Source organism: Trematomus bernacchii, unplaced genomic scaffold (assembly GCF_902827165.1).
Source record: "Trematomus bernacchii unplaced genomic scaffold, fTreBer1.1, whole genome shotgun sequence".
Lineage (NCBI taxonomy): Eukaryota > Metazoa > Chordata > Actinopteri > Perciformes > Nototheniidae > Trematomus > Trematomus bernacchii.
Window position 1 is genome coordinate 8,576,592 of NW_022987582.1, and position 26,529 is coordinate 8,603,120.

At 37.7% G+C, this 26,529-nt stretch overlaps 2 protein-coding genes across 6 annotated transcripts in view; one reads left to right on the plus strand and one right to left on the minus strand.

The window, feature by feature from the left end:
- Positions 1–19,686, minus strand: part of dnah5 (dynein, axonemal, heavy chain 5) — a 99,036-nt gene extending 79,350 nt beyond the window's left edge. The window contains exons 1-18 of one of the 2 annotated variants that reach the window (XM_034128142.1): positions 19,597–19,686; positions 11,724–11,858; positions 11,476–11,560; positions 11,063–11,220; positions 9,315–9,533; positions 8,774–8,911; positions 8,072–8,248; positions 7,801–7,914; positions 7,545–7,652; positions 6,917–7,039; positions 6,367–6,582; positions 5,111–5,218; positions 4,626–4,711; positions 3,915–4,122; positions 3,708–3,821; positions 3,341–3,547; positions 3,024–3,104; positions 47–137 (exon numbers count right to left, since the gene is read on the minus strand). In XM_034128142.1, coding sequence (XP_033984033.1) covers positions 47–137; positions 3,024–3,104; positions 3,341–3,547; positions 3,708–3,821; positions 3,915–4,122; positions 4,626–4,711; positions 5,111–5,218; positions 6,367–6,582; positions 6,917–7,039; positions 7,545–7,652; positions 7,801–7,914; positions 8,072–8,248; positions 8,774–8,911; positions 9,315–9,533; positions 11,063–11,220; positions 11,476–11,560; positions 11,724–11,858; positions 19,597–19,686 — 2,458 coding nt within the window. Of the gene's footprint in view, positions 1–46; positions 138–3,023; positions 3,105–3,340; positions 3,548–3,707; positions 3,822–3,914; positions 4,123–4,625; positions 4,712–5,110; positions 5,219–6,366; positions 6,583–6,916; positions 7,040–7,544; positions 7,653–7,800; positions 7,915–8,071; positions 8,249–8,773; positions 8,912–9,314; positions 9,534–11,062; positions 11,224–11,475; positions 11,561–11,723; positions 11,859–14,762; positions 14,820–19,596 lie in introns of those variants that run through there. The other variant, XM_034128143.1, reaches the window with a different exon arrangement.
- A 1,741-nt stretch (positions 19,687–21,427) lies between these two features.
- triob (trio Rho guanine nucleotide exchange factor b) overlaps positions 21,428–26,529 on the plus strand; it is a 103,040-nt gene continuing 97,938 nt past the window's right edge. For all 4 annotated transcript variants that reach the window (XR_004555650.1, XM_034127565.1, XM_034127566.1 and 1 more), the window contains exon 1: positions 21,428–21,756. Coding sequence is in view for 3 of the 4 variants with exons in the window: in XM_034127565.1 (XP_033983456.1) it covers positions 21,687–21,756 (70 nt within the window). In the remaining variant the exon portion in view is untranslated. The remainder of the gene's footprint in view (positions 21,757–26,529) is intronic.

Consider the following 26,529-nt stretch of genomic DNA (forward strand, 5'->3'; position numbering starts at 1 on the left):
AGCTGTCAGCATGTGGGTTATTGATTTGGCGAGATATTTTGCTTACCCAAAACCTTGTCAATACGGCAAATGTACTTGTCTATGTTCATAGATGTCCAGTTGATTGAGGTCAATCCCGGCTGTATAGCCTCATCCACCTGTGAAGTCAGTAGGCTAATGTATGAGGATGCACTTTGAACACTACCTCTTTTTGTCAAAGATTCACATATCACATGTTAGTAATATATTATATGTGTTACATAAACAACTTAAAACAATGAAAAAGCAGCAAAATGTGCTCTACCAGTCCTTAAAGTCTACACAACAGTAACACACAGAAGCACCCTTTGCCTAGATCAGTGCACATTTTTGGCTTGTGGCCTCCTAAAATGACATATAAAATAGTGAAAATCAGCTAAATTGGTTTCAGAGACAGACAGGATTGTTTTATTCATCGCTTCATCATGTAGGCTAATGCACACAATATGTATTGTTGGGACCCATGCTATAAAAAGTAGCTCCACCAAAACTAATTAAAATATGAGAAAAGTCAAATTATATGTTTTTGAATTGAGAGTGAGACTATATTTTTTTTCTTACCTTCCTGTATTTTAGAAAAGCAAATATATACCCTCCTAATGTGCCCATAGTTGGGATTGTTTTATGTGATCCATAAGTTTTAGACATTGTACAAAGCCCCAATGTTACATAATTTCCATGATGACATGTAAAGCTATACATTTAACTTCCATCAGTTTAAACTAAAGGTAACGTTTCAGGAGTGTTTTTCACCGGTAAAACACAGACAACGTTGCGTTATCATTTCAACCGGAATAATAAGCTAACAAATTAGTATTTACGGGAGCTATGCTAGCATACATTTAGATAACCTCCTTAGCCTATTCTAAAACGTGTTTACCCAGAGTGAAAAATAACAGCCATTGTTAACATAACGTAAGGCAACACAACACAATACAGAGCCTATCTTATCCAACACATGAGTTAAATTGATCAAATGTAAAGGTATTTTACTTACAGAAAGCTCACCTGAACCTAAAATGAATGCAGTCACTTTAATCCTCCATAAACTCAGTGTCGCATTTTTTTTCCTTATTATTATTCTTCATATTTCCAATTATTACCGCCAATGTAAATGTATTCCTATCCATTATGCTACCAAAATGTTTCAATTGTGCTATTAAACACATGTAAGTGCCTAAAATGCACACTTCTAAGTCTCAAGGTCCACCTTAAGATACAAGAGGACTGTACAGAAGGGCCACATTTCTAAAATTATTAATTAAACAGGAATTGGGAACACCTGGGACCGAAGGAGTTGGCTAATTACCCACACCTGTGTTCCAACACTGAATTAAAATAGCTAAAAAGAATGTGTATTTTAAGTCATACCATAGCTTTCTAGAGCCCTAACCTTTTCTGTATTCTTAAAGTCATAGAACTATTGGACATTTGATTATTAACACAATTGTATATCCTTACAATAATAGGCCAACTACATATTGGGCAGTTGTACCTTTAATTGTGTCAATACATACAAAACACACAAAACATATAGTCATATGTCAACACAGTCTCACGGCATTTCGTGTTATAGTGATAGTCACGACATTTAATCTATTGATTCATGTTCACCAACACGATTTTCCCCTTTTTTTCGTGTCAAACAGAACGATTTTAAAAGCAATGTATTTCAATTGGTACTAGGCTATGTTTCGTGCCTGCAACACGTCTTTTTGTCCGGTCGGGTCTTGGAAGACCGGAAGCTGTGTGGTTCATAAAAACATGTTCTTACTCAATATCAACATTAATTCGGCTGACTTTCATATTTGATCCAATTGGTAGATAGGTTATATACACCATAACGGTGCACAGCTGATAGAAAAGGACTTGTAGTTTTTAAGTACTGATTTTCTTTGAATATAAGAATGTAAATACTGAGTTGAAAGAATAGTCAGGGGTTTTGGGTGATGGGAGACACATCCATGGAATCAGAATTTCAATAGCCATTAAATTACGGATATACCTTTCTGTCTGTGATGTTTTACAAATCAGATATTAATGTGTAGAAGTAAAACATGTGAAATAATATAGCAATATCCTGTAAAATTATGTGAAAATATGAATAAAACTACACATCTTCAGATGTTATACATAAGTGTCCTACGTTAATAATAAAAAGTTATTATGGCTGTGTGTACCTTGTGTGCACCGCCTAGTGGTCAAAGCACGTTATCGAATAATTTTGTTGTTATATTTGATGAAAAAAATATTAAGAGTACATAGGGGGAAAGTAGAAGGTCAATGATAGAAATATAGAATATAAAAAATCAAGAAGATACTGTAAGTGATCTCTACAATAAAACAGTTTAGTGCAGGATGTACAAAGATATTAATAGGAGGATGTGCAAAACAGAAAAACTAATTTCTGTTTAGTTTTTCAAATAAATAAAAACAAGGATAATTGTGTGTTATTGTTGAGTAAATAACTGTGTGTTATTTAGAAAAGAATAACAAATTAGAAGGAAAAAAAGATTGAAAAAATACAGATTTCAGAATTCTGAGGCTCTGAGCCCCATTTCTTTTCCTCACAGATGGCAAAAAAAGTCAGACATTATACGATTTTAAATAAAAACAATAATCGTGGCTTGATATTGAGTAAGAAGATGTTTTTATGAACCCCACAGCTTCCGGTCTTCCAAGACCCGACCGGACAAAAAGACGTGTTGCAGGCACGAAACATACTACCAATAGAAATACATTGCTTTTCTGTTTGATATGAAAAAAAGGGGGAAATTGTGTTGGTGAACACGAATCAATAGATTAAATGTCGTGACTATAACACGAAATGCCGTGAGACTGGGTTGGTAATAACGACTATCCAATATATAATAAAAACAAAATAATTGCAGTATAAATGCTAGTTTAAATGCAATTTGAATTATATCATAATAATAACATTGTATTTAATTTATATAGCACTTTTCAAAACACACAAAGACACTTATATCCACACCAGATCTTACCTTAGCAACATGTGGCATTGCCAGCTGTTCAAAAGCACTCTGAATCTTAGTCCGCACTCTTGTGTTCTCACTCAACACTAACTGGAAAGGGAAATATGATTACAGTTTGTATTCACTGACAATATTTGCTTTGTTGAGAATACTTGCATTCCAACTTAAATCACAAGCTTTTTTTATAGTGTATGTTACATTTTATGCTTTTTAATATAAATATGAAAAATGAAATGGTCCTTTATATTTATTCATAATATCTTAATATGACCTACTTAAGTTGTATGTATTTGCTAAAGTGTAAAACTGTGTTAAATAGTATCAACCTGTAATCTGTTGTAGTTCCTTTTCAGGGTGTCCTGTCTCTGCTGCAACAGAACAGCAAATGGTGGTATCTCCAAATTCATCTTTGTCATGCAGTTCGCCTCCCTTATCTGGGTCAGAATCTCTGGGTCAAAGTTTACAAACAGCTCCCCTGTCTGTGGAGACCTGACGAGCAGAGAGGCCTGCAGGCCAACCCGGGCAACCTCCATCTGGGCAGGATGTGTCAAGGTGGGTTGGGTAGTTTAGAGAGGACAGGAAAGTGACAAAGAAAAAGGGTAAAAGGTTAAAATGGTGTCGACATGTATAGTATGTGCATGTTGTAGGCCTATTTGGACTATACATTTGAATGGTACTTATGCATCCCTCTACCTTTTGCATCCAGCTGTGATGGTAGAGCATCTCAAACTCCAACAGGACCATTGCTACCCTGTTAAAGTTCCTAATGACCCTTTTGGCCTCTGGAGTGGAAAGAACACCAGGATGCTGAACAAGCACAGAATGATAAGGTATTACTTTAGAAGGAAATACATCGCATTGGCAAAGACAAAATTCATGGAGGAAGACGTTCAATTTTACCTGTTGGAAGAGATCCATGGGACCCTGGATCCTGCTTGACAGCTGTCGAGCCCACATGATACGACCCGCCACAAGGGGCATGTCTCGACCAATCGGAGGCTCCAGTTTCTGCTTCATGTAGATACGGGAGATCATTTCAATGTCCCGGCCATAGTTCTGCAGAATACGCTGGTACTTCTCATCAATGCCGAGGTCTGGGATGCCCAATCTGTTTTTTAGTGAGCCAGAAAATAGTAGACAGCCAATATTAGAATGATTTAATACATTAATAGTGAATATAATTAACACTAAAAGGGTACTCTAGCAATTACATCCAGAAATACCTTTCTGGTGGCATGACATTTTGACTTTTTATTGCAGGAAACACACACATGTAATTAATAACAATTGGAAAATGTCTTAAGATGTGCCAGTAAATTATGTCAGTAAGCCGGTATGCACGGATCCTGGAACAGGCACATCTTTCAAATGCAGCGACTATGCAATTATTACACCTGTGTTTAATAACACAACATTTCCACAAAAGAAACTGTCTTTTTAGAGTCCTGCTGTGTTTTTCATTTTAGCCATTCATTTAGGTACTGGTTTAAAACTGAGATGCAATGTGAACGCAATAAATGATCACAAATTAGTTGTGGAATAGAGGATTTGTGGTTTCTGTACTGAGAACCAGATTGAAAATACTTGTTAAGATAAACATAAATCATTTACCTTTCAAATTTCTTCAGCACACTCAGAGCTCGCTCTGTATTTTGAATTTTTTCAAAGGTGCTATCCATGAAACTCTTCAGCTGATTCTGGAGGGACCAAAGGAAAAAACATCTTTATAAAAAAGACAGTGAAGTGGAACTTTTGAAATACAAATGAACATTCCCAGTAATTGCCTAATTAAACTTGTTCTCAGTATGTTGTGGATGTGCAGTGCCTTGCAAAGGTACCAATCATTGTTTTGTTTCTCTTGTTGTAACATTACAACCGGAAATTAAATGGGTTTTGTTTGGATTTGATGTGTAGTGCATATTCATGCAAGGCACTAGGTGTGAACATAATGAGCTCAATCCCAATATTGTTCTATATAACTTCAATCCGAGCAGAGCCCTAATCACCATAATAACAGAAACAATTATGTCTGTGTGAAGGCCTATACATTGTACTGTACCATATACAGAAAGTTGTGTCTGTAATATTTGACTTACGTGTAGCTCAGAGGTGCTTTTGCAGAATTCTTCATAGTCAACATCAAAGTCAGTTCTTCTCTGGTCTAGGAAACTGTAGTGTTTTTTCTTCATGTTCAAAACAATAGCCTATCACACACAAAAACACAGGCATGCAAGCATATTATGTACAATAGGTTAGGTATAACTACTTAGTTTTATAAGCCTCTAAACATTTTGCATAATGGTTTTGCTGTAGTTAACCTGAGCTAATAGCTAATATTGCTGTTCTGTTTTGAACTATTCTTGAATATAATTTTCTTGACCAACTGTGGGTCAGTATGTTCGCAATCTGTTTGATTAGTCTAGTAGTTAATCAGGGTTTTGAGAATAGCAAAGGACAAACAGAGTGCATGAGAAATGTAACACCATATCCTTAAGTTTACCATAAATGATGTATATACTTAACAGTTGACTGTCAACCTCTGTATGTATTTTAATCTCTCTAGTTACTTAGGCCTTGACAGGACGGAATGGAATTACATTAGGTAAACTGGAGGACATGCTAAACATTTGCTAGCAAATTGCAAAAATAACTGACCAATACAAGTCAATAGCAACTCACATGAAGAACAACTGATGGAGCTGGTTTTCTGTTTTAATTCCATGCAGTTAGTATTGTCATGTTGCTATACAGTGCCAGTACAGTGGTAAAATGTCATGTCTAGCAAATGTACCACTGCATGCCGTCAATACTATGAAAATGGGCCATGCAAAAAAGAGGTAAAGACTGCAATTAGAAATTACCTCCCATGTCCCCTGCATTTCTGCAGTCTGTACATCCAAGGAAGCAGAAACAAACAGACAGCTCACATCAATATACTCTCAGGGGAAAACACAGGCAGACCAATCTGGCTTTGTAAGTATAATGACTGAAAACATATTTCCCACAACAAACCAAGACAGTGGCAATGACAAGCTTATAGCCTTAAGATGCTGTTTTAAAAATAATGGACAAATGCTATTCTCTCTTTAGCTTGACTGGGAAGAAAATGGTTTGTTTAAGAATTATTTTCTTAAATTGTCAAATCTATTTATTCCTTCAATTAAATGCATTTAAGTAATACAATTAACTATGTTACTTCCCTATTAATTAAAGCCTTTAACATTACTAACCTTTCCCACACACTCACTGTACCTCTACAATATATATCAACATTAGGCACTCGTTAGAAGTGGCATTTAATCAGTTAATGGAATGTCGCTCAGAAATATCTTGACAATAATCTGATACCCACTTGAAACCTGGTGGCCATTATCTCCAGTCCTTCTATCTTAGAGTCCTGCAGGGCAGAGTAGATAGAAATGGTGCTGAACATCTCTAGGATCTTGTTGAGTCGTCGCTGGAATGTGTCAAACTTCCCAAAAATGTACATCTCACTGAAGTCGAACTGCCTCTCTGAGGGAGTCTGTTCCAACTTCTCCTTGGTTTTATGGAAATACCGCTGATACTCCTGCAGCACACGGGTTGACATGAGCAAAACGGTCAACTCTCATTTTCACCCATCCATAGAATTACGATATCTGGAAGTTTGCTAACGTTCCTAACATTATCTCTACCAAGTAATACATTCTGTGGTATTCATTTCTGACTTTCAACAACAAATTGAATGACGACACATTACAGTTTATCATGTCCTATGTCAAATAGTATTTTCTATTCTTATACAACAACAAGTAAAAATGGACTATGCTGCAAATAAAGCACATTTGATAACATGGAAACAGAAAACTATGAGAGATCAATGATTAACATTAGATATGACGGATTATATTGATAAGCAGTACCTGGTTTAGGTGGATGGCAGCTTTTATTTTGTCAGCTACAACTTGTTGAGGCTGGTCCCATATTGAATTAGAGCTGATATTGGTGATGTAAGCTTTGCAGGCTGTGATCATCTGGTTTGTCACCTGTAGGCATTGATGTGTTTGTTACAATAAAGATATACATCAGAATTATTTGTTGACACTTACAACTTAAGACTGTACATGTTCCTATAGTAGCTAAATGTTAGTTCACCATGAACACGGTTGTCAAAAGACAAAGAAGCATTTAGTGCAATAGTGTTGCATATTGGTCCATGTAACATCCTGTGTTTATACTCTGTTCACGTCTAATATTTTATAAAGGAGCCACTCATTTGTTCTCTTGGATGTTATACATGGATATTGTTAGGTCATTTTTGTTTTCAACTCTTGATTGATTCAACAATTCCCTTTTTATGAACCAAACAATAAATGTTTCAATGGTTCATTTTATTTATCCATATAAATCTGAAAAACACAGATCAGAGGGAAAAATGAAGACAATATGCAGACTGTAGGCACACAGTTTTGCTAAATCACATTGTGTATGACAATATAATCCACATCCACTTCAGTATTGTTGCATTTTTCAGAATAGCTGCCACCCTACCTTGACAAAAAGTGACGTAATCTTTTCCGATGTGTTATAGTAGCGAGAAATACTGTGAATCATCATGATGGCATTGATCAGACCAGGGATTGCATCCACCATTGAAACCTGAGATGAGACACAAATGAAAGCCAGTGAGTGTCCGTAAAGCTTATTATGTGTCCTTGCACAAACAGAACATTGAACAGTGTTTGCGTCACCGGCCATTTATATAACAGACCATGACAGCTTTAAAAGATTCAAGTATTTTTCTTACAGGGTCACTGTTGTAGAGAGGGTCACAAAACCTCTCCAGGCTATAAAGATACTTGACATTGTCTTTGGCCTCGTTGGCTGAATCAGTTATCCTGGAGTCCAGTTCTCGCCACGACTGCACAGACAAACCACACTTATTGCATTTAACAAATATGAAACACAGATATTTAGGACAGAAGACAGTTTGGCAGAGTTTATTATTGTCCTATAGAGCAGCAACATAACAAAACATTTTACTGAAACCTTGCAGGGACTGAACCCTAATTTCTGACCTTTATAATTTTAGATTTGGCCATCAAGAGAACTCCCAGTACAGCCTTAACATCGGGGCTCTTGAGTTGGTCCAGAAGGTAGTTGAAGCGTGACATTCGTTTCTTCCAGTGGTCCAGCTCAGCCCGAGGGCCAAGGTCATCGGCCTCTTTCCTCAGCTGGTCACTCTCAGCTAGAACCTGCAAAACATAAGGACTTTAAATCCACTCACTTTTAAGGCAACATTTCTGTACTTCAACCTTTGCTTTACCTATATTTCAGACCTTAAATCATTACATATTTGAGTTGTGAGAAACAGCTAAGAAAACATTAAACATGTCAAAGGTAATAAAGAAAAAACTGCAGATAAGGGCATTATGTTATTCAATATTGTGTGCTGCTAAAACACTTAACGATGCTTCCATTTTTTTTATTTGATAAAGATTAAATTGTGCATTTTCCCTGCCTGAGCACTTTGCTGCTTTTCAGGATGAACATGAGTATCAAGCATTTGTTGCTCCAGCTTAATGGAATATTTAGAACATATCCAGTCATATATTTGGCCAAAACTCCACACATTAAGATTTTTCAAGCCAACTTTGATCACAAGCAACTCTGCACAATAAGGGAGTTCAACATATAGCAAGCAAGCAGCAAGTTTAGGCATAGTATATCATGAGTTTGAGGATAACATCTTACCTGTTACCTACAGTAACACCTCTCACCTGTTCTATTTGTTTGATCCAGACTTTCATGCAGGCCTCTATCTTTTCTGTGGTCTCTGTGCTGTTGGCTGCTGCCACGTAGTCAGATGGGCCTTTCAGCACCCGCAGGTCAAATGTGTCACACACCTTCAACGTAACCTGGAAGCAAGACATGACATTGTGTTGTTGTGGTTTCTAATGTTGTTTCTTTTATTTGTTTTTCGTGAATGTAATGGAAAAGAATAGCCTGTAGTCATAGCAGGCTGCTTTCAACTATTTTATTTATTTTGTAAGTGTCTTACTGCTTCAATGAAACACATTTCTATGATGAAAAAGGTTGACAGAAGTTCAAACAGCCTTTACTCAGCTAAATTAATCCAAGTAATTATGTATTTTTATGTGTTTTTGCCAAGCAACATCCTAATTACTGTCATGGGTTTGATGTCTGGGCAGTGCACAAATATGTAATTTAGCTCTTGACTAAAGTCAAATGCATTTAGTAGTATTTTTTTGCCGTTTCTCTCAAAATTGTCCTTATTTTGTAGCAGAATATGTTACTTACCTTTTCTTGCAGGCTCTCCTGTGCTCCAGCCAAAACAGACACAAAGCCTTCCAATGATGCTATGAAGTCCTGTTTGACGGCCTGGGCCTGGGGACTGGCAGGCTCCCCCCAGCCATGATTCATCTTTGACAGTGTAGGGATGAAGATCTCTGAGAGCAACTGCTCCACACTTTTTAACAGACCCCCCTCTGTTGTGTCCAACATATTAAAATTGACATCCTAAAAAGAGATAGAAATGCGCACAATTACCAACATTTTACTGACTTAAAAAACTCTAAGATACCGCCGTAACCCTGGTTCTGTTATAGCGTATCTGTACATCACAAAGGGGTAAACACCACTGCATGTGCGAGTGTTCTGGACCTTTTTCCTATTTGTAGAATCTTGTAAGTGTGACGTTAGGCACAACCTGCAGATGAACATATATCTTGGACAGAAATGTCCTTAAATGTTGCTTTATTCCTATAGTGAGCTTGCAGGCACAGGCTATAGCAATTGCCTCTACCAACCAGTGGTTAAGGGGATGCTTGTCAATTAAATGTGCCTCTATGTGGATTAGACAGCAATACTTAACATTGGAAATCCTCTAGTCCTGTCCATGTAGATGCACAGAATTCATACTGGACATACAGATGAGGCAAATTGCGGGGGAAAAAAGCCATCAGCTCTATTTGGGAATCCAACAGTATTAGGTTGATTTGAAAAAATAAGTGTGCTTGGTCGCAGTATAACCTTTGGGCTCCCCACAGCAAACTGGGTACCTTCCAGAAGCACTGAGATTGCATTGTGATCAGTAAATTATAAAACAGGACGGCTGTTTCTTTTTATGAAAGCACCTTAATATACAACTGATTTGAAGGTTCAAAAGTTGCTAATGATGACTGGTAACTCCAATAATAGGGAAATCTGACAGTGTCTATAGCCATCAAGCACCACTGACTATGAATAGCATATCTAATGTGACATGCAAAAATAGCCGCAAGATAAAACTCGAGATAGAAATGCCTTCTTGTGATCCTGAAGATCATGCACAAATGAAGGATAACTGCAAAGATGCAATTGAATAGTATGGTCTAAAACAAACACTTGCCATTTGCAATTGTGAAGTGAAGCTCCGGTGGATTTTATATTGGGTTTTTAATGTGTAATTCCGTTCAAATTTTTGATAATTATAACATTTGCTTTACATACATGTATAATAGGCTTGTTTATTTAAGGTAATATATTCAAATTATTTTATTACAATAAATTGGTAACACTTATTTCAGACATAGCATGTACAATCCAAAAGTGGGCTTGAAAATGCAGGCGTGCACAAGCACACATACACACACACAATGTGGGTGTCATGTAGCCGACACGGCTGTTTACCAGTGGTTGTCAGGAGCTTTGCTGCTCTCAGCAGGTGATCAGCAACAATTAATAGGCACACCTGCATGTGTTATCAGAGTGCTATTGTTTCCCTTTTGTCCCACTAGCTCTTGATGACTAGAAAATATCGTCAAGGGAAACCATTTACAGCGTGAATGGGCTCAAAAAGAAATCACTGCCAAAAGAAAAAGGAATCAATCTTTTTTTTCTTTCAGGTGAAACTTTCATCTTTCATTAGTGTAGGAATCATTCTGGTTGATTTTGTCATTCAAGTAAACTACATATTAGTAGGTGCCACAGTATAAAAAAAAGAAGAATTTAACCCTGATCGTCAAGACTTTATTGTTACAATTCTAAAAGGGTAGAGAGTCCCTTACTCTGTGTATGTTCTCAGAGGTGATTGCCTTAGAAGTGTTGGCTCTGGTGAAGAAGACACACACTCCGGTCAAAGCTACATCCCTCCCGTCTGTCACAAACACTTTGGACTTTTTGCTGCGACCAGGCTTCTGGGCAACAAGCTGGGAGGGCACAGGGGCTGCTGCTGCTGCTGCAGAAACAAAGGATTGCACATAGAAACAACACAAGGTATCATCACAAAGCTTGACTTCTCACTGTAGCACTAATACTTAGCAATTTGCATTTGGTCAGTACTGCCATGATTGTTTTTGCCAACATAACTTGATTAATACAGGGACAGCATTTCAACTTTATGTGTTAATATAACAATTAGATATATTCTTCACATTTCATACATTTGTATAAATGTTGATATTAAACTTTCACATGTTACCTGCTTCAACTGGCTCAATGTCCTGATAGAAGAACATGAGGTGTGGAAGACCCTCAGCCACAAAGAATTGCTCCATGCGTTCAATCTGAGAAAGATGAAAAGAAAACGTTCAGCTTATCATACAAAACAGTTCCCAAGACCTAGAGACATTGTGTTTCTATTTGAGCCCTTAGTGTAAATGCAAAGAAAGGCTTTCAAGGTTACTGTGTTTTTTTAAATATAAAAAGCTTTACAAATATAAAGGGTACCTGATTTCCCTCCAGTGTGGCATCTTCCACATCAGATTTCTCCAGTCCCAGGCATGAAGCCACAATGCTGAGGATGTAGTCATGTCTTCCGTCTAGCTGGGCCCGCTTAGCTTCACGTTCCTCTTTCAACTTTTGCTAAACAAAACACACAGAAGATTTTGATTTGTATCGAATAAACGATTGTCATTAAATGTCTCAATGCAATATGTTTGGATATATTTAATAGGATAAAATACTCACTGGCAATAACAAAAGCCACACAATGAGAATAAGCCATCACAGGAGAGTACACAATTAAATCACCACAAACTTTTTAGATATCATTTAAATGAAGTTCACTTAAAGATCCACACTTGTGTACAGTTTCAGAATGAGCAATAGAAAAAAGAAACTTAAAGGAAGAAGCCTCCCCATACTGTCATTACCCAGTATCCATCCATACTGTATGTAGCCAACACAAGAATGACAATAATGTAATTTAAGATTTCCAAATGTACATCAAATGTACAATGTGTTTACATTTCTCTCCTTACAGAAGTACCCATCCAAAGTCAGCAAAATGCAGGTTTCTTTAAATGGATCAACAAACAGCACAGCTCATTTACAACAGTTAACAAGCATGGCTTGTATTTAGGATGGTGGGAGAGTGAAATTAACCACAATGGGTTGCCAGGTTACGCTGCTTAGTAACACTGGACAAGGTCAGCGAATAATGAAACCTAGTGCCAGCTGCAAGATGGATTTAAATTCTCTCATTTACCCTTCCTTCTGTTAGCCAGGAATATTTTGTATTCTGGCCAAAATACTTCTCTCATTGACGTCAGCATGGTCAGACACTCTTTTACAAATAAGCAGTAAACATCCGACTGTGACGGGCCTTGCCAAAAATAGAACCCTTAGGAGCTAGCTATTTTATATACCTGTCTGTTTGAACAATCGCTAACTGGATTAAACTTTATCATTGTGAAATACATATTAACTCATTTAACTTCCCTCTCATCATGTCTCTCATCTTCCTCTCTCCTATATCCTTATGTATATGTTTTTTCTTTCTTGCTAACCTAAATTGGCTGCAAAAGTACGTGTCAGTCATGCTGCATACAGCATTCTTCCTGGGTGAGTCCCTTGAGCTTGTATCAAGAATCAGATTTGAAAATAATAGATGTAACAGATTAAGGGATAGTAGTTCAGAAAGAAAGCTCACTATAGTCTAAAAGAACCAAAGAGGAATGATGCAAAATCCAAAAGATAGTAAGAATGAAATGAAGCAACAAAGGAAGACATACATTGTCAAAAACAGATAAGGATGTAAAGAGCTAAGGAAAAGGATGAAACTGACTGAATCCCAAAAGAAAGACAAAGGGAGAGAGATTGTGATCGTAGTTGTGCAAAGCGAGAAAACTGCAGGGAAGGCAAGAGGGCTGGAAAAGTGGATTTGGAGCTGAGAAAATGAAATAACAAGATGAGAAGGATAAACTCTATGAGAAGTCAGGCGGTTTGAAGTTTAAATTTGCATTATCATATAGACAGGGGATTTGATGTGAAGCCAGACTGAGGTGGAGCGCTCATTATGTGTGTGTCAACAAGGTTAGTGAAGGCAGCATCACATTAGCCCTTTAGCAGCCTCCAAAGAGACCAGACCATAACAACATTGACTTTTAAGTTATTATAGTGAAACAAGGAAAATAACAAGTGGTGTCCTTTGCTATCAACCTGCCTCAAAAACACAAAACAAACGCAATCTGCAGAATTATTAACTTTCTCAGAAACCATGGTAATATTTGCACTAACAAACTTCCCTCAGGAACAGTGGGTTCAGTCACAGGTCACTTCAGCTGATAGCAGGGTGGTTGCTGAGCACACAGCACTGCAGGCTTGAAATGTACTCTGATTTCACAGTTAGTCAATTCAAACATGAACTTTTTTTCCAGACCTCGTAAACAGACCTCGTATTGGAATTGGTGCTCTGCTATAGTTCACTCTTACATTGACAGCACACTTTTTATTTCTTGACTGGTGATTTCATTTCAAGATCCATAATCTTCCTATTTGACTTCCAAAATGAGAAATGATTATACTGAGCAGGTGTATTTGATTTGCACACTCAATTTTGAAACAGATGTTATGCTTCCAAAACCTTTCTTTACTTAAAAAAGAAACACAGCAATCTTTCAAAGTTACATTTTATATTTAGATAAGCTGCAATACACCACTACAGAACTCTTAAAATAAAATAAGAGTAAAAAACATTACAACTAAACACCAAACTTGTTAAAGTATCTGGAGATACACACCCAACCGCTGACTTCATGGGTACCCCAAAGAGAACGTGGGCTAAACCATCAGTTGCTGGGCGACAAGCCGTTTCACACCTTATCTCTGCCTTTATTCCAAATTGTGTTATCAGCCACCTCAGCCTTCAGCTTAGAGACTGAACAATGCAGACACAATGCAGTGTGGTGCTGATTCTTCAAACTAGTCACTGCTGAATGGAATACACAAAACAAAGAAGCCAACAAAACCCGCCTAAACAATGATATATGGGCATAAACACAATCCCCTTTAGTTATTCCCCTAACACAGAAGCCAGCACTGACAGCCCTGTGTAATATAATCTGCAACATTAATAGCTTTCAGAAGCAAACAAAGCCCAATCCTGAGATAAGCTTTGGTGAAACTGACAATCCCCATAATAAACACAATGTGGCTTTAGGAATTAAAGAGAACAACAGCGATTACAATAATGCGCAGCAGGACAATTTGGCAGGGATGTCTGATAACTTGTCTAATATTTGTTTAGCAACCGGCCAAATACACATAAAATGATTTAGCTAATTTTAATCCAAATAGCACATAAGTAAACAAAGTAGTTGTAGATTATGTTTCACAGCTATTTATTCCCATTTTTAACTTTGAAATATAAAGATGCCATAACATGGCTTTATACATCAAACTTATGTGGATGGATAAGCTAACATTGGAGTGAAAACTCAAATGAAACCCCAACAAAAACAACAACAGTGCTCCATGACTTCTTACCTGAATGAGTTTTGTAACCGTTTGTTTCCAGAGCTGCTTTCTAAGCACCTGCGACATGTCAGCTGCTCACCTCTCAGACTCAAAGCATTCTAAAGTACATCTTCTCTATGAGCTGCTATCACGTTCTCATCTGCATCTTCCCAGGGGAGCTGTACACTCTTATCCTCAAAGTGAGTCGCCCTATCAAGTTGTCAGTGGTAACCAGTCAGCCAGCTGAGCTTAAATGTATGTAAGTATGTCTGCTTTATGTTTAATGTCCATTGCTGTCATTAGTGCAACAGTATTCACAGCCATGGGGGTCAATATAGAATTGTTCAAACAACCTGAGAGAAATTAGCAGTCTGTGAGCTATACATCACACACTCAACTGTGAATTAACACACCTATACTGTATGGAGAGTAAGAAAGGACTAACAGTGTCAGGTCTATATGTATATACGGTAGGGCTGTGCAATTAATCGTATTTTAATCTCGATTACGATTTTGGCTTGCAACGATTACGAAAACAACGTAATCGAAATAAAACGATTATTATTTTTATTAAAAAAAAGAAAATGTAATTATTATTATTTATTTATTTTTTGGTTTTTCAGTTGAATTATACTTAAAGTTCAGGGTAATCAACTGTTAAAAACATACTGTTCACATTTTTGTTTCAATAAATGGATGTTTTCAAAGTAAATGGATAATCGTTTTTAATAATCGTGATATCAATTATTGACCAAAATAATCGTGATTAGGATTTTTGCCATAATCGCACAGCCCTAATATACGGCCAATCCACAAACTAACATGCATGAATGTGAACACATTAACACACAGGCACATAATGAGCACACACCTCAGCTATCACTGCTCCAACAGGACAGAGTAGCAAACAATAAGATAGCAGTACATTTTGTGAGGTGTGTGTGGCAAATTGGAAAACTAGATAAAATACGTGCTTCAGAGTGAGATGAATACTTACTGTGTCACCTGATTACATATATATTGATCTAGATAATGGACTAATCTTTGCTAAAAACATACAAGTTAAAATGTACACTTAAAGGTTTTTTTCTTTTTTAAATGATAATATAAAACATACACACATTTCCAATAGTTATTTCATGTGAAAGTAAAGAACAGCCTATATATCGTTTTTTGAATGGTTAAAATTACTGTAAATTCATAGAAAACTTTTAGATCTGCATTAAGAGCAATTTCACTGACTTTTATTTTCTTATTTCTTCAGTTTTCTTTTACATTTTATGATACAGTAGCTTACTAAAAGAGCAAAACCCATGGTAATGCCCCAAAGGCCGAATGACTGATCCGACCTCACACTGTCATGCCTACTACTTATAGTGCACAAATGATGTAATGTCTCGCTCGCTCTGGATGGTCACTTATATGAAAATTCATATCTTACCAAAAACATCACCTACAGTATATCTGAATTAAAGTGTGTGTGTTCAAATATTTGTCAAGTTGGCAGGTCATGGAGGTTTTTTTCAGAGCTGCTGTAAATGAGTTCTGATATTATTTTCATCAAAAGATGTTTCAAATCATTTTACTTTAGGCTTTTGAATGTAGTTCATTCAGCGAAAAAGTAGAACTTCTTCACAGTTTGCTGTATTTTTTCACAATAAATGTGTACTAAAATGAGGCTGTCATTATTACTATAAGATGTGAGAAATCATCATAACCTGCAGCACATTTTCAAAAAGGCTGTCTTTCTGAGCTTGTACCTTCCTTCCTTCCTACCATCTTCTTGAACTTTTCTGTCAGCCACATTTTGATACAAACACATCAGTTGTTTACTGAGTCTTGACACATTAATGATGAATTACGTTTGTCCCTAAGTAGATAGCCCGGTTGTTTGTAACTTCAGAAGTCTTGGGTCACCTTACCTTGTTGTGATAGTCTGGTTTAAAATGCAGCATCGTCGGGCTTTCAGTCTGACACTTCTTTTCAAGTAATTCCACCCTCTTAATAGGCTTTGCTTTTCATGACATTGGAGAATTATAGTTTCCAACAAAGACGACAAGAAAGAGAACAAGCGGCTTTGCTGCAATCAGCCTTCTTATTTGCCATGTGAGAAAGGTTAGTGCCCTGAAATTATGAGAGTGCTGCTCCTAAAAGGGGACTGCTATCCAGATAATGCGGTGTTGGATGACCATCTCTCTGTAAGGTAATTATCAAAGGCCTGCTCTCGTCTTACACGTCTATTATAACAATGGGGTGAAGAGACAGGGATGGGGATGAGACGGCGGTGGGGGGTGGTTTGTGGAAAGGATGTTGATGTATTGGAATACACAGTGGGTAACACTTTCAACCACACACAAGAATCACACAACAAGAGTAAACAGAAAAACGAACTAATAAAATATATAATTTCTCAGTGTATGAATTTAAAGAATGACCTTATAGCAAGAACGTTATCGACCTAATCCTTCACTAAAGCTTCACAAACTAAAAATCTCTTTGACAATGTTTTACCATTGCATGCTAACTGATTGATACTAGTCATATAGTCACTGCTGAATATAACCATTGTATGTTTTGCATATTAATTGAATAAATCAACCAATTTGAGAAAGATATCTTGGGCTGTCTTTTTTGACATTATATAGATGAAAACAAATTATCAGGAAAATAATAATTGATAGTAGAGCATACAATAATCATTAATTGCAGCTTTAGGAAGACCTTGTTCATTCAACCAACACTCACACACATACACACATACACACACATCAATTAATATTAAAAATTCCATTAGCTTTTACTGTGGCATCCAGCAGATGAGAAGCAGAGCTCTCTCCATAAGGATCAGACTGACGGTTTGATAAGGAAGAAATGAATGCGAAGCTTTGCATTTAAAAGCAGATGAGTCATCAATTTTTCACTATGCCATGAATGATTTTCTGAGTTGAACTGTCTGGTTTGGAGCTGCTATGAAACAGGAGAGTGACTCTAAATTATAAATGAGGGGTTGGTGAGATGTGAGAGAGAAAGACAGGGAGAGGGAGCCTGACAGAGAAAGGTCCACTGGTTTCCCAGAGGATGCTCGCACTGACGCAAACACGGAGAGAGCTTTTAAATCCGTTTCAAAACTACACCAGGTTGTACTCTAACATGTCTCAGGGGCTGTAACTGCTTTTAGGGCGTCACATTCTGACCTGCACTGTTTCTCCTGGACATTGTTGTCTATTTAGTTCAAAACACTCCAGGGTGCCATTAAACCATACAATACAATTATCCCAATAGTATCATTGTTTTTTTTTATTGCCTGTGTTTTATTCAGTGTAAATTGTATAGGTATACTTAAATAAAATGGAAATAAGGAAGATAAGCATATCAATGTTCTGTTCGTGCTGGGTCCTTCCCATGAGAAAGGCAGTTCTTTTACTGGTAAATCGTGTACCAATTCCTAACGTTGATACAAATACTTACTGTTAATTTACAACATTTTTAATTCCCATCGATAAAGAGCACTAGAAATTAAACTCCATAACAGCTACATAGTTTTTATTTTGTTAACTGGCCGTATAACTTCACAACTTCATACTGTACATTTTACATTTATATTTAATTTAATATGCCATTGCACACTTAATGTAAGTAATATGCTAGTTTTATATTGTGTTAGCTGTGAATTGGCCCTTCAATAGTGTTTTATTTGTCAGATAGTTTACAGATTTTTATCTTCACGGTCAACTTGTAGGCTATACTCTTTAGTTCTGTTTTATTTATATTTTTGAAAAGTTAATATTTTATAATGTTTATTTCCTACTAATTTTGATTTCAAATTATGTGAAATGCCTTGTTTTGTATGCTGCTGCAACGAAAACATTTCCCAATTTGGGATCAATAAAGTGAATCTTACGTTTATCTTACCTATATCATCCACCCTTTAAGGCTCATCTGAAAGTAGAGCTACTTTACACTGACATCTAGTGGACGGAGGCCCATAATGCAGTAATCACAAAGTACAGTGCATGGGTTGCTCCGCCTATCTTTGACTGCTGCTGAGCCTAATGGTGTAGTCAGTGGTTCTCAGAGCAATTAACAGGTCTTAAAGGGCTTAAATTGAAAATGAAGTGCAGATTAATTCCTACACTTTTTTCACATAATAGGTAAGGGAATTCTGATGTAACGTTTCACTCTCTCCAATCATTTTTTTTAATAAGCTACACCTAGCTGTGCTTAATAACTATGTTAAACGAATTAATTAAACTATATTGGGAAACTGAAAGTGGTAGAAGAAATCAAATAAATGTTCAAATCATTTTGTTTTGAATATGTTTATGGCTTATTATGTCTAGAATTCCAGTTTGGTGTGTGCAAATGCTTGTTTAGAGGAGCACACAAATAAACAATGTTATTGGTTAGAAACTAGGCTTTTAGTTGGGATTTTAGTTATAATTTCTCTAAATGCTTATCAAAAACCAAAAAACAGGACAAAAAATATAACTGAGGTTTAAAGAAGAAGGAAGGAAAATACATTTAGAATTGTGACTGCATATGTACAAGCTCCATGAATTACAACACCATTAAACAAATATTTTAGAGAGAAAACAATCATATTAACCATATGCACATTTGCAGATTCTATTTCAGCTCAAAGCAAACAAAACTGATGTTAAAACAATAAAAGGTAATGTATTGTACTCAATAGGCCTACTCAAAAGCACGCTACCACACTCACTGAGGTCTCTCGAGGCCAAATGGACAAGAGTTTATTGCTTTTTTTAAACGCCTAATATTTATATAACATTTGGGTGTAGAGAAACTCAGAAGATTTTCATCAAATGTTTACAAGTGTCACGATTTCATGATCAAAGATTACCTGCATCTCCTTCAGTGACTCCCCTGGGACAGAAGTTTGGGTGGGTCTGTTCCTGTAGCTGACTTTGACGAGTCGAGAGATTAGGGACATGGCTAAAACATTCCTTCACAGAAATGCGTCCTCTATTAACAAACTCTTAATCCCCTCCTTCATCCGCATCAAATATCCTAGGTTGATTATACAGATCACAGATTTCTGAAATTAGTTTTTCTGGTTTGAGTGCCTCCAAACATGTTCCCAGTGTAGGCTCCCCTATGTTGTTAGAGGTTACCAAGGTAACGAGAAAAATCGTAAAAGGGGTAAACTGGGTAATGGGCTGGTCCCGAATGAAACGTATACAGTTCATTGGTTACTTTTATTTCCAAGGAAGTTTTTCAAAATACAAAACAAAGCCGGAATTGCATGAATATTTAACGTAGACTGTTGACAGGGAGACAGCTGGAGGACCACCAACAATGGCCATGGAATCAGTTCCAGTTGTCGGGGCAGAAAAGCACATTAAAGGCAGGTCAGTTTTGGTTACTTGTTTTCTAGAAAACGCCAAATGTGTGCTATTTTGAAGGCCTATTTCACTGAAGAAAAACTCCTCGTTCTAATATCGTTTCCGCCAGCCATAGCTAGCTAAACATTCAGCTTTGTTAACGTTATTGTCAGCAATTATAGCAAAAGGCTAGTTTTTACAAAGGTCGCGAGGTAGCTGAAATAGCTTCATTAACGTTGCTTTATCCAAACGTTAGGACCCCATGTGTGTGTTCGCCTGTCTTTTTACAGTATGGTTGTTTTTTTATTTATTTGTTTAACAAGAGTGAGTTATTATTTTTTTTTTTTTAAACCATTTTGTTCTGAGTTAAACTACGAGTCTTACTTTAAAACTATGACCAGTTGTTAGGAAACAACAGCCAGGCCTAATTAATCCCAGGTGTGCCTTCTGATTGCCTAGCTGCATTAATGACACTTATGATTACAGAGGCTGCTAAAGAGCCATCCATTTATGATGTGGGGCATTTCTTATATTGGATTTTCAACGTATTTCATTGTTAACCATGTATTGTTATGTTTGCCTTTATGTCAGTGGAGTAAACGAGACAAACTGAAGTCAGTGTAATAGATTACTCTTTACCTGCCTGGAGCAATTTGTGAAGGCCTCCACTAGATGGCAGCAGTGTATTATTCGTACATAAAGGAAGCTGCAACTGTCAGGAAGAACTGGGTTAGATTTGTGGGGCAAATGACCTCACTCGAGCATCATCTTCCTCACTAAGATGAAGAGAGCAATCCTCCTCCTTCGTCGTCATTATCTCCCTCGAATGTGCTAAAATATGATTAATCACATGCGCAAAATAAATAAAACCGTTGTAAACTACTTGCAATTTTGCAGCAGCACAGGCCATAACTGTTGGGAAGCTAAATAATGCAACACTAGAACTCAATGGCCTCATGGGAATACGAAACTCACGTTTCTGCAAGAATTCAGTCAGGGGCCCAAATAAGAACGTTACAAAATAACAGCTAAACTGCTACTAGTAGCTTACACATATAAGAAAAAGCATGATGTTTGTCGACATGACACCACATCCCCCATCTGGACATCTGGGCTTGAGCTGTTAAGGCATACAATCCTGAGGAATGACTCCCACGCAGCCCGCATCAGCACCGCAGTGAGTGACGCTGGGGCTGGTGATGTGCTGTGGCGCACACTCAATTTGGGTGGCGCACAATGCACCAAAACCATCCGAAACGGAATCCCAGGATATCCCACCCCCACCCACCACTCCTTACGGAATAGCCCTCCTCCCTCAGTCCTCCTCCCCTCCTCTTTTACCTCCGCCTTCTCTCACTATCACCCCCATTCCTCCGCCTCCCCTTCCTCACGTCCCAACTCGGGAGCGCCGCCGATCGGTCGCAAGGATTTTCCCTTCTCGGCCAAAATGGAGGAGGAGGTCTCTCGCTTAATGAAGGGAGCACATATTGTATGACCGGATCTGCTTCAATGAAAGGCGTCAGGATCCGCTTTTGCCGATAAATAATTATTGCAATAATAAAAGCTTTCGAGGATAGCTATTGCTATTTCCGCACAAGCGACCACAGCAATGAGCGCAGGAGAGGGACTGGATGAGGCTGCGAAGGACGCGGCAGACATAGCGGCGTTTTTCAAATCCGGTAAGTCGGGAAGGGGCGAGTCCGGCTCGGGGAGCTAAAGTAGAGCTGTCGGTGTGATCTCTGGTGGTCTGCCACATTGTTGCCAAAAATGACAAAAGCACTGACTGGTTTCACGGGCGAGATGCGTAGCCTACTGCGCGTTGGATGTGCTGGGGAGATGCGCACAGCTTGTAGTTATTTACCAGTCCACTGACTTGTCATCATGCAGCCTTTGATGACAACAGCCTGAATACCACCTCCTGAAAAATGTGCGTTTGATTATTATGCAGTGACCCCATTTTGGGTTGGACCAAGCGAGCTAAAAGGTGTGTATGCTTACAGCTCGACCACAGTCTCTGCGGGATTAACGAGTATTTCGACGTCAGGCTGCATCTATCATGATGTGGGTCGAGCATTTTGTAATTTAGTCCCTGTCATCAGAGGCGTGTGTAATGAATAATCTCGTAAATGAATGTGGTTTCATGCATCACTTTAACCCAGGTCTCTTCAATCTGATGCACGAATAGAGGCTAGGCCATGGACGCACGTATGGGCAATAGGTTGCACTGAACGCACTGGGCCCTTCTGATATGATGGCATCATGCTAACACATAAGGAGAGGCCTGTCTACCATATCACTCTCCATCAAAAACATAAACACCATATTTAGGGGGCTGCACTAGTGCTTGTCATCAGTCATACTAACACAGAGGGACTTTGGTCATGTACTTTTTATGATAGTGCTTGTGAAAACATCATTATTCAAGGTATAGTTAAGGAGCACCTTACATTTAGCTGACTTACTTTACTGATTATTATAATTGACCAAGTATAGTCAAATAATGGCTTTGTAACATTGTGCTATAACAAAGAACCTTTTTTTGTTGCAAAATTGCTATGTGTTTCTAAGATGATTCCCATCAACATGTGGTTTATTTTTGACTCTTTCAACTTTCATAAGCATTTTCAAGCATGTGAAAACACAATTTGGCAAGTTATACAGCTGAGACTTATCAACATTACGGTTTACATAAGATATTGTTTACTTATTCTAGCCAACACCCTTCTAGATTAATATCTAATAAACCCACCATCAATCTCCTACATTATCTAACCTTATACAATACCTATTTAACCCAACCTGACACAGGCATTAGGGGGGCAGGGAGTGCTGTTACAGCTTTTAGAAGATACATTTTAAAGCAAAAGTCCAGTATTTGTAAATATGTCTACACCATTAGAGGGACCACCTCTGATACACACCAGAAGAAGCAGCTGTCTCTCTCTCTCTCAGCTGTTTCTCTCTGTGACACCTGGTGCCTGGAGGTCTGCTGTTCAATGGCTCCGCATATTGCACACATGCAGCACAACACACACTGACAGCATTTGCACAAGTCTACCTAAGCCCCTATGAATACATACATCTAGCAGATGTGCTTATATATGCCTACACTCTATACTTTGTTTTAACAGTCTTAAAATCTCATAATTTCTCCCAGAAATTGCCTCTGCCAGTCAGACTGTTAGGAATGTTGTCAAAGTGGATTGTATTCAAATGTTGCAGTCTCTCTTACGGTTGGTTGGAGGCCTGCCAGTGTATTTTCCTATAGCTGTGTTGTATCAGGCTGGAAAGTTGGCTCACAGTAAAGTTAGACTGCTTGGATGTTTATATACCGGCAAACGCAGTTCATACAGTATTCATGATGGGGACAGAAATAGGTTATGGCCTCAGGAAACTTTTATAAGATATTATTAAGCCTGGAAAACAGCTTCTGGGCTGTTAAAGTGGAGAATAGCACTAAAGGATGAGTGAGTAATGTCAAATAGCTGCCTGTCGCTAACTCAGATTAAAGCTAACGGGTTAAAGGTTTCGAGTTATCTGGTTTGGTTACTGTGCTCGATTTGATGCCATTTTACTGTCACAAAGTTGGAAATATTGTAACTAAGAACACAATGCAAATCAAAGACGTTTAATCAATACTTTGTTCAAATGCATAATATACAGTATACAAATATTTCCTATAGCTTCACTGTGAAGGATCAGTAGTAATGGCCATCCTGCTCCCTGTAGCCTCTTCAGCAGGCTCCGTAATTGCTGCCAGCTTGTTGCATGTTGAAATCTTGGCACACAGCTGCTCATCCTAGTTGATCCCAAGCACTTTATTCCTGGGCCTCTGTGTTTGTGTGAGTGTGTGTTGTGTTTGGCTGGGACTCTGAATGCACTTAAGTGCCCCAGTTAGTCAGTGAAGGCTAGAATATGTCAGATTCTTTGACTGAATTAAACCTGAAGTGAGTGTTGGTCTGTCTGAGCTGCTTTGATCACTGGCTAAGGGGCTGACTAGTGAGAGACTAACGGATGGCCTGGATACTAGAATGTGAGTTTTAGCTACAACGCTGTTATGATGATAAAACTGAGATTTACATCAACACACCGAGTGTTTCAAAGTCCTCATTTTTTTATCCTGCACCAGTCTTTAATTTCTTCACCCAACAAACACGATGTTCCTCTCTTTGCTGGATTATTTTCAGTGAGCAGATGGTGCTCCATCTCCCGTCCCACACTGATGCTGGATCACAGCTCAGCTGCTGATTCACTCTCTCAGGTTGCTCATGCCATGAGTCCAATCCCAGAATGATGGCAACTTCTCGAAGATGAGGAATATTAAACAGCTTTCTTTGCCATTTTAAAAGCATTATCACCCCATGCTTAGCTGTCCAGACATATGCCGGTCTTGCTTTGGAAGGTTTTGTAAGACCACCCTTTCAAAGCAAGGAAATTAAATGACTCTCTCCGTAACTATATTTAGTTGTTTATAAATAGCATAATCAGTTGACTGTTGGAACATAATATCCTATTCTGCTTTTAGCAAGGTTAATGATAGTACCCCTTTGTTTTCTGTTTAGATTTCAGATAGTCTTTAATCAAGCATTCTTCAAAAGGAGGCATCTCAGCCCAATAACATACTGCTGATTACTCTCAGCCTACCCAATTTAGCTACATGGCCCCAACTTGAAATAATACATTTGTCATAAGATAAGTTTCTCATGAATACAGGTCTGTCTAGTTTCAGAAGAGTCAAACATGTATTAGGATTTGTCTGACAATTGTGCTGTATCTTCGGAAACTACTGGCAGCAAACATACTAGCATATAAATCAACATCTTACCTTCAAATTGGTTGTCAAATTGGTTATTTTAGAAAACACTTTCACCAACTTGATGACACACAAACTAGAAACATATTTGCAAATTCAGAAATGTGCTGAAAGAAAAACATAAAACAACGGAAAACTGTGCCAGGGGACACAGGAAGTGCTGCACACGACTGGGACACAGGGCTTGTTGTTGTTGCTGATTCTAGATTACAACATTATTGAAGTTGGCCTACAGTCATTTTGGAAAAAGAAAAGATTAATATTTTTTATTTCACATGTCACAATGACAGACCGCACATTTCAATTATGTGTTAGTCCACCCTTGAATAAGTTAAGGTCGTGTAGGAATCCTAACCCTTGAACTATTCATGCCAAATATTTTTCATCACATTTCTGTTTGTGTGTCCTTATGTGATAAAGATGTTTTTTAAATGTTTTTTTTGCGTTGCCTTAATCGGGACTGTGTTGATCCCTGCAGTGCCACATGTAATTTACCCTCTAAAGATGTATATGAAAGGCATGTCGGAGAAAATGTGTAGTTTATGAAATATATCTTTAGATTAACCACTGTCTATTAGAGTACTATGGATATCTTTGAAAAACCAAAAATAAAATGTGCACCCTAGTATATTTGTTATATAATTCATAGGTAGTCTCTTGAGTGGTGTGTAATGACATTACTTGTCCTGTGCAATAGCATTATTGTACAGAACTGCACTGGGAAAATCAAATTGACATAAAAGCAGCTAGATGTACTGTATGCTGGAATGAGATTAATTATCTCTCTAAACAACTGGCATAAAAGCAGTAGCCCCAGTCATACCTACACTGGCAATAAGACATTGGTCATCAGTCATGGAGAATGGGCTTAGGGTTGTTGCAAAGATCTACCGTAACTGTGCAACTAGCAGCAAGTGTCACACTGTACTTTGTGAAACTGGCTTCTACTCTACTCATTATTAATGCAGACATGCTTTCAACTATACATGTATGAGTGTCTTTGCAGTCTGCTGTGTTAAATTATATATGTTTTATACCAGAAGAATAATTGATAGGCATGGAGCATAAATGATTACCTCTGCTTGTTATTGTAGTTCTGTTGAGAATAATTACGATTGCAAGGATGAGTTGTAAGACCGCTAAGCTTTTTAAAACATGACTTTGTGCTCAAGCTCAATTAGGACTGATGGCAAATTGAAGCAAAAACAGTTAATAAAACACTAGTCATACATGTTGCATTTCTTTATGCATGCTTTATTTCGTTTCTTTATGCATGCTTTATTTAATAGTGTGTAATCCAGTACATCTGTTTTAAAGAGAGGAACAATACATTAGCATTACAAATGGCAGTTTCAGTATTGAGGCATTTTCTTCTGTGTCCAAAGTGAACCCTCTGACCTGTGCTTCTGCAAGTCTGTAATGAGAGCCAAATCACTGAGCAGCAATTCTTTATTTCCTCCTCTCACAGTCATACAGTAGTCGATGAAAGCATAATGACCGAATGTTATCTTGCATACTCAAGCAGAAATCTTATATAATCATGTAGATGAGGAAGAGGACTTTAACGCACCATGCAGTATGCATCCTTGAGCGTATAATGTACAGTAGACAGTGCTGGTAGAGAGAAAGAGGGGTAAAA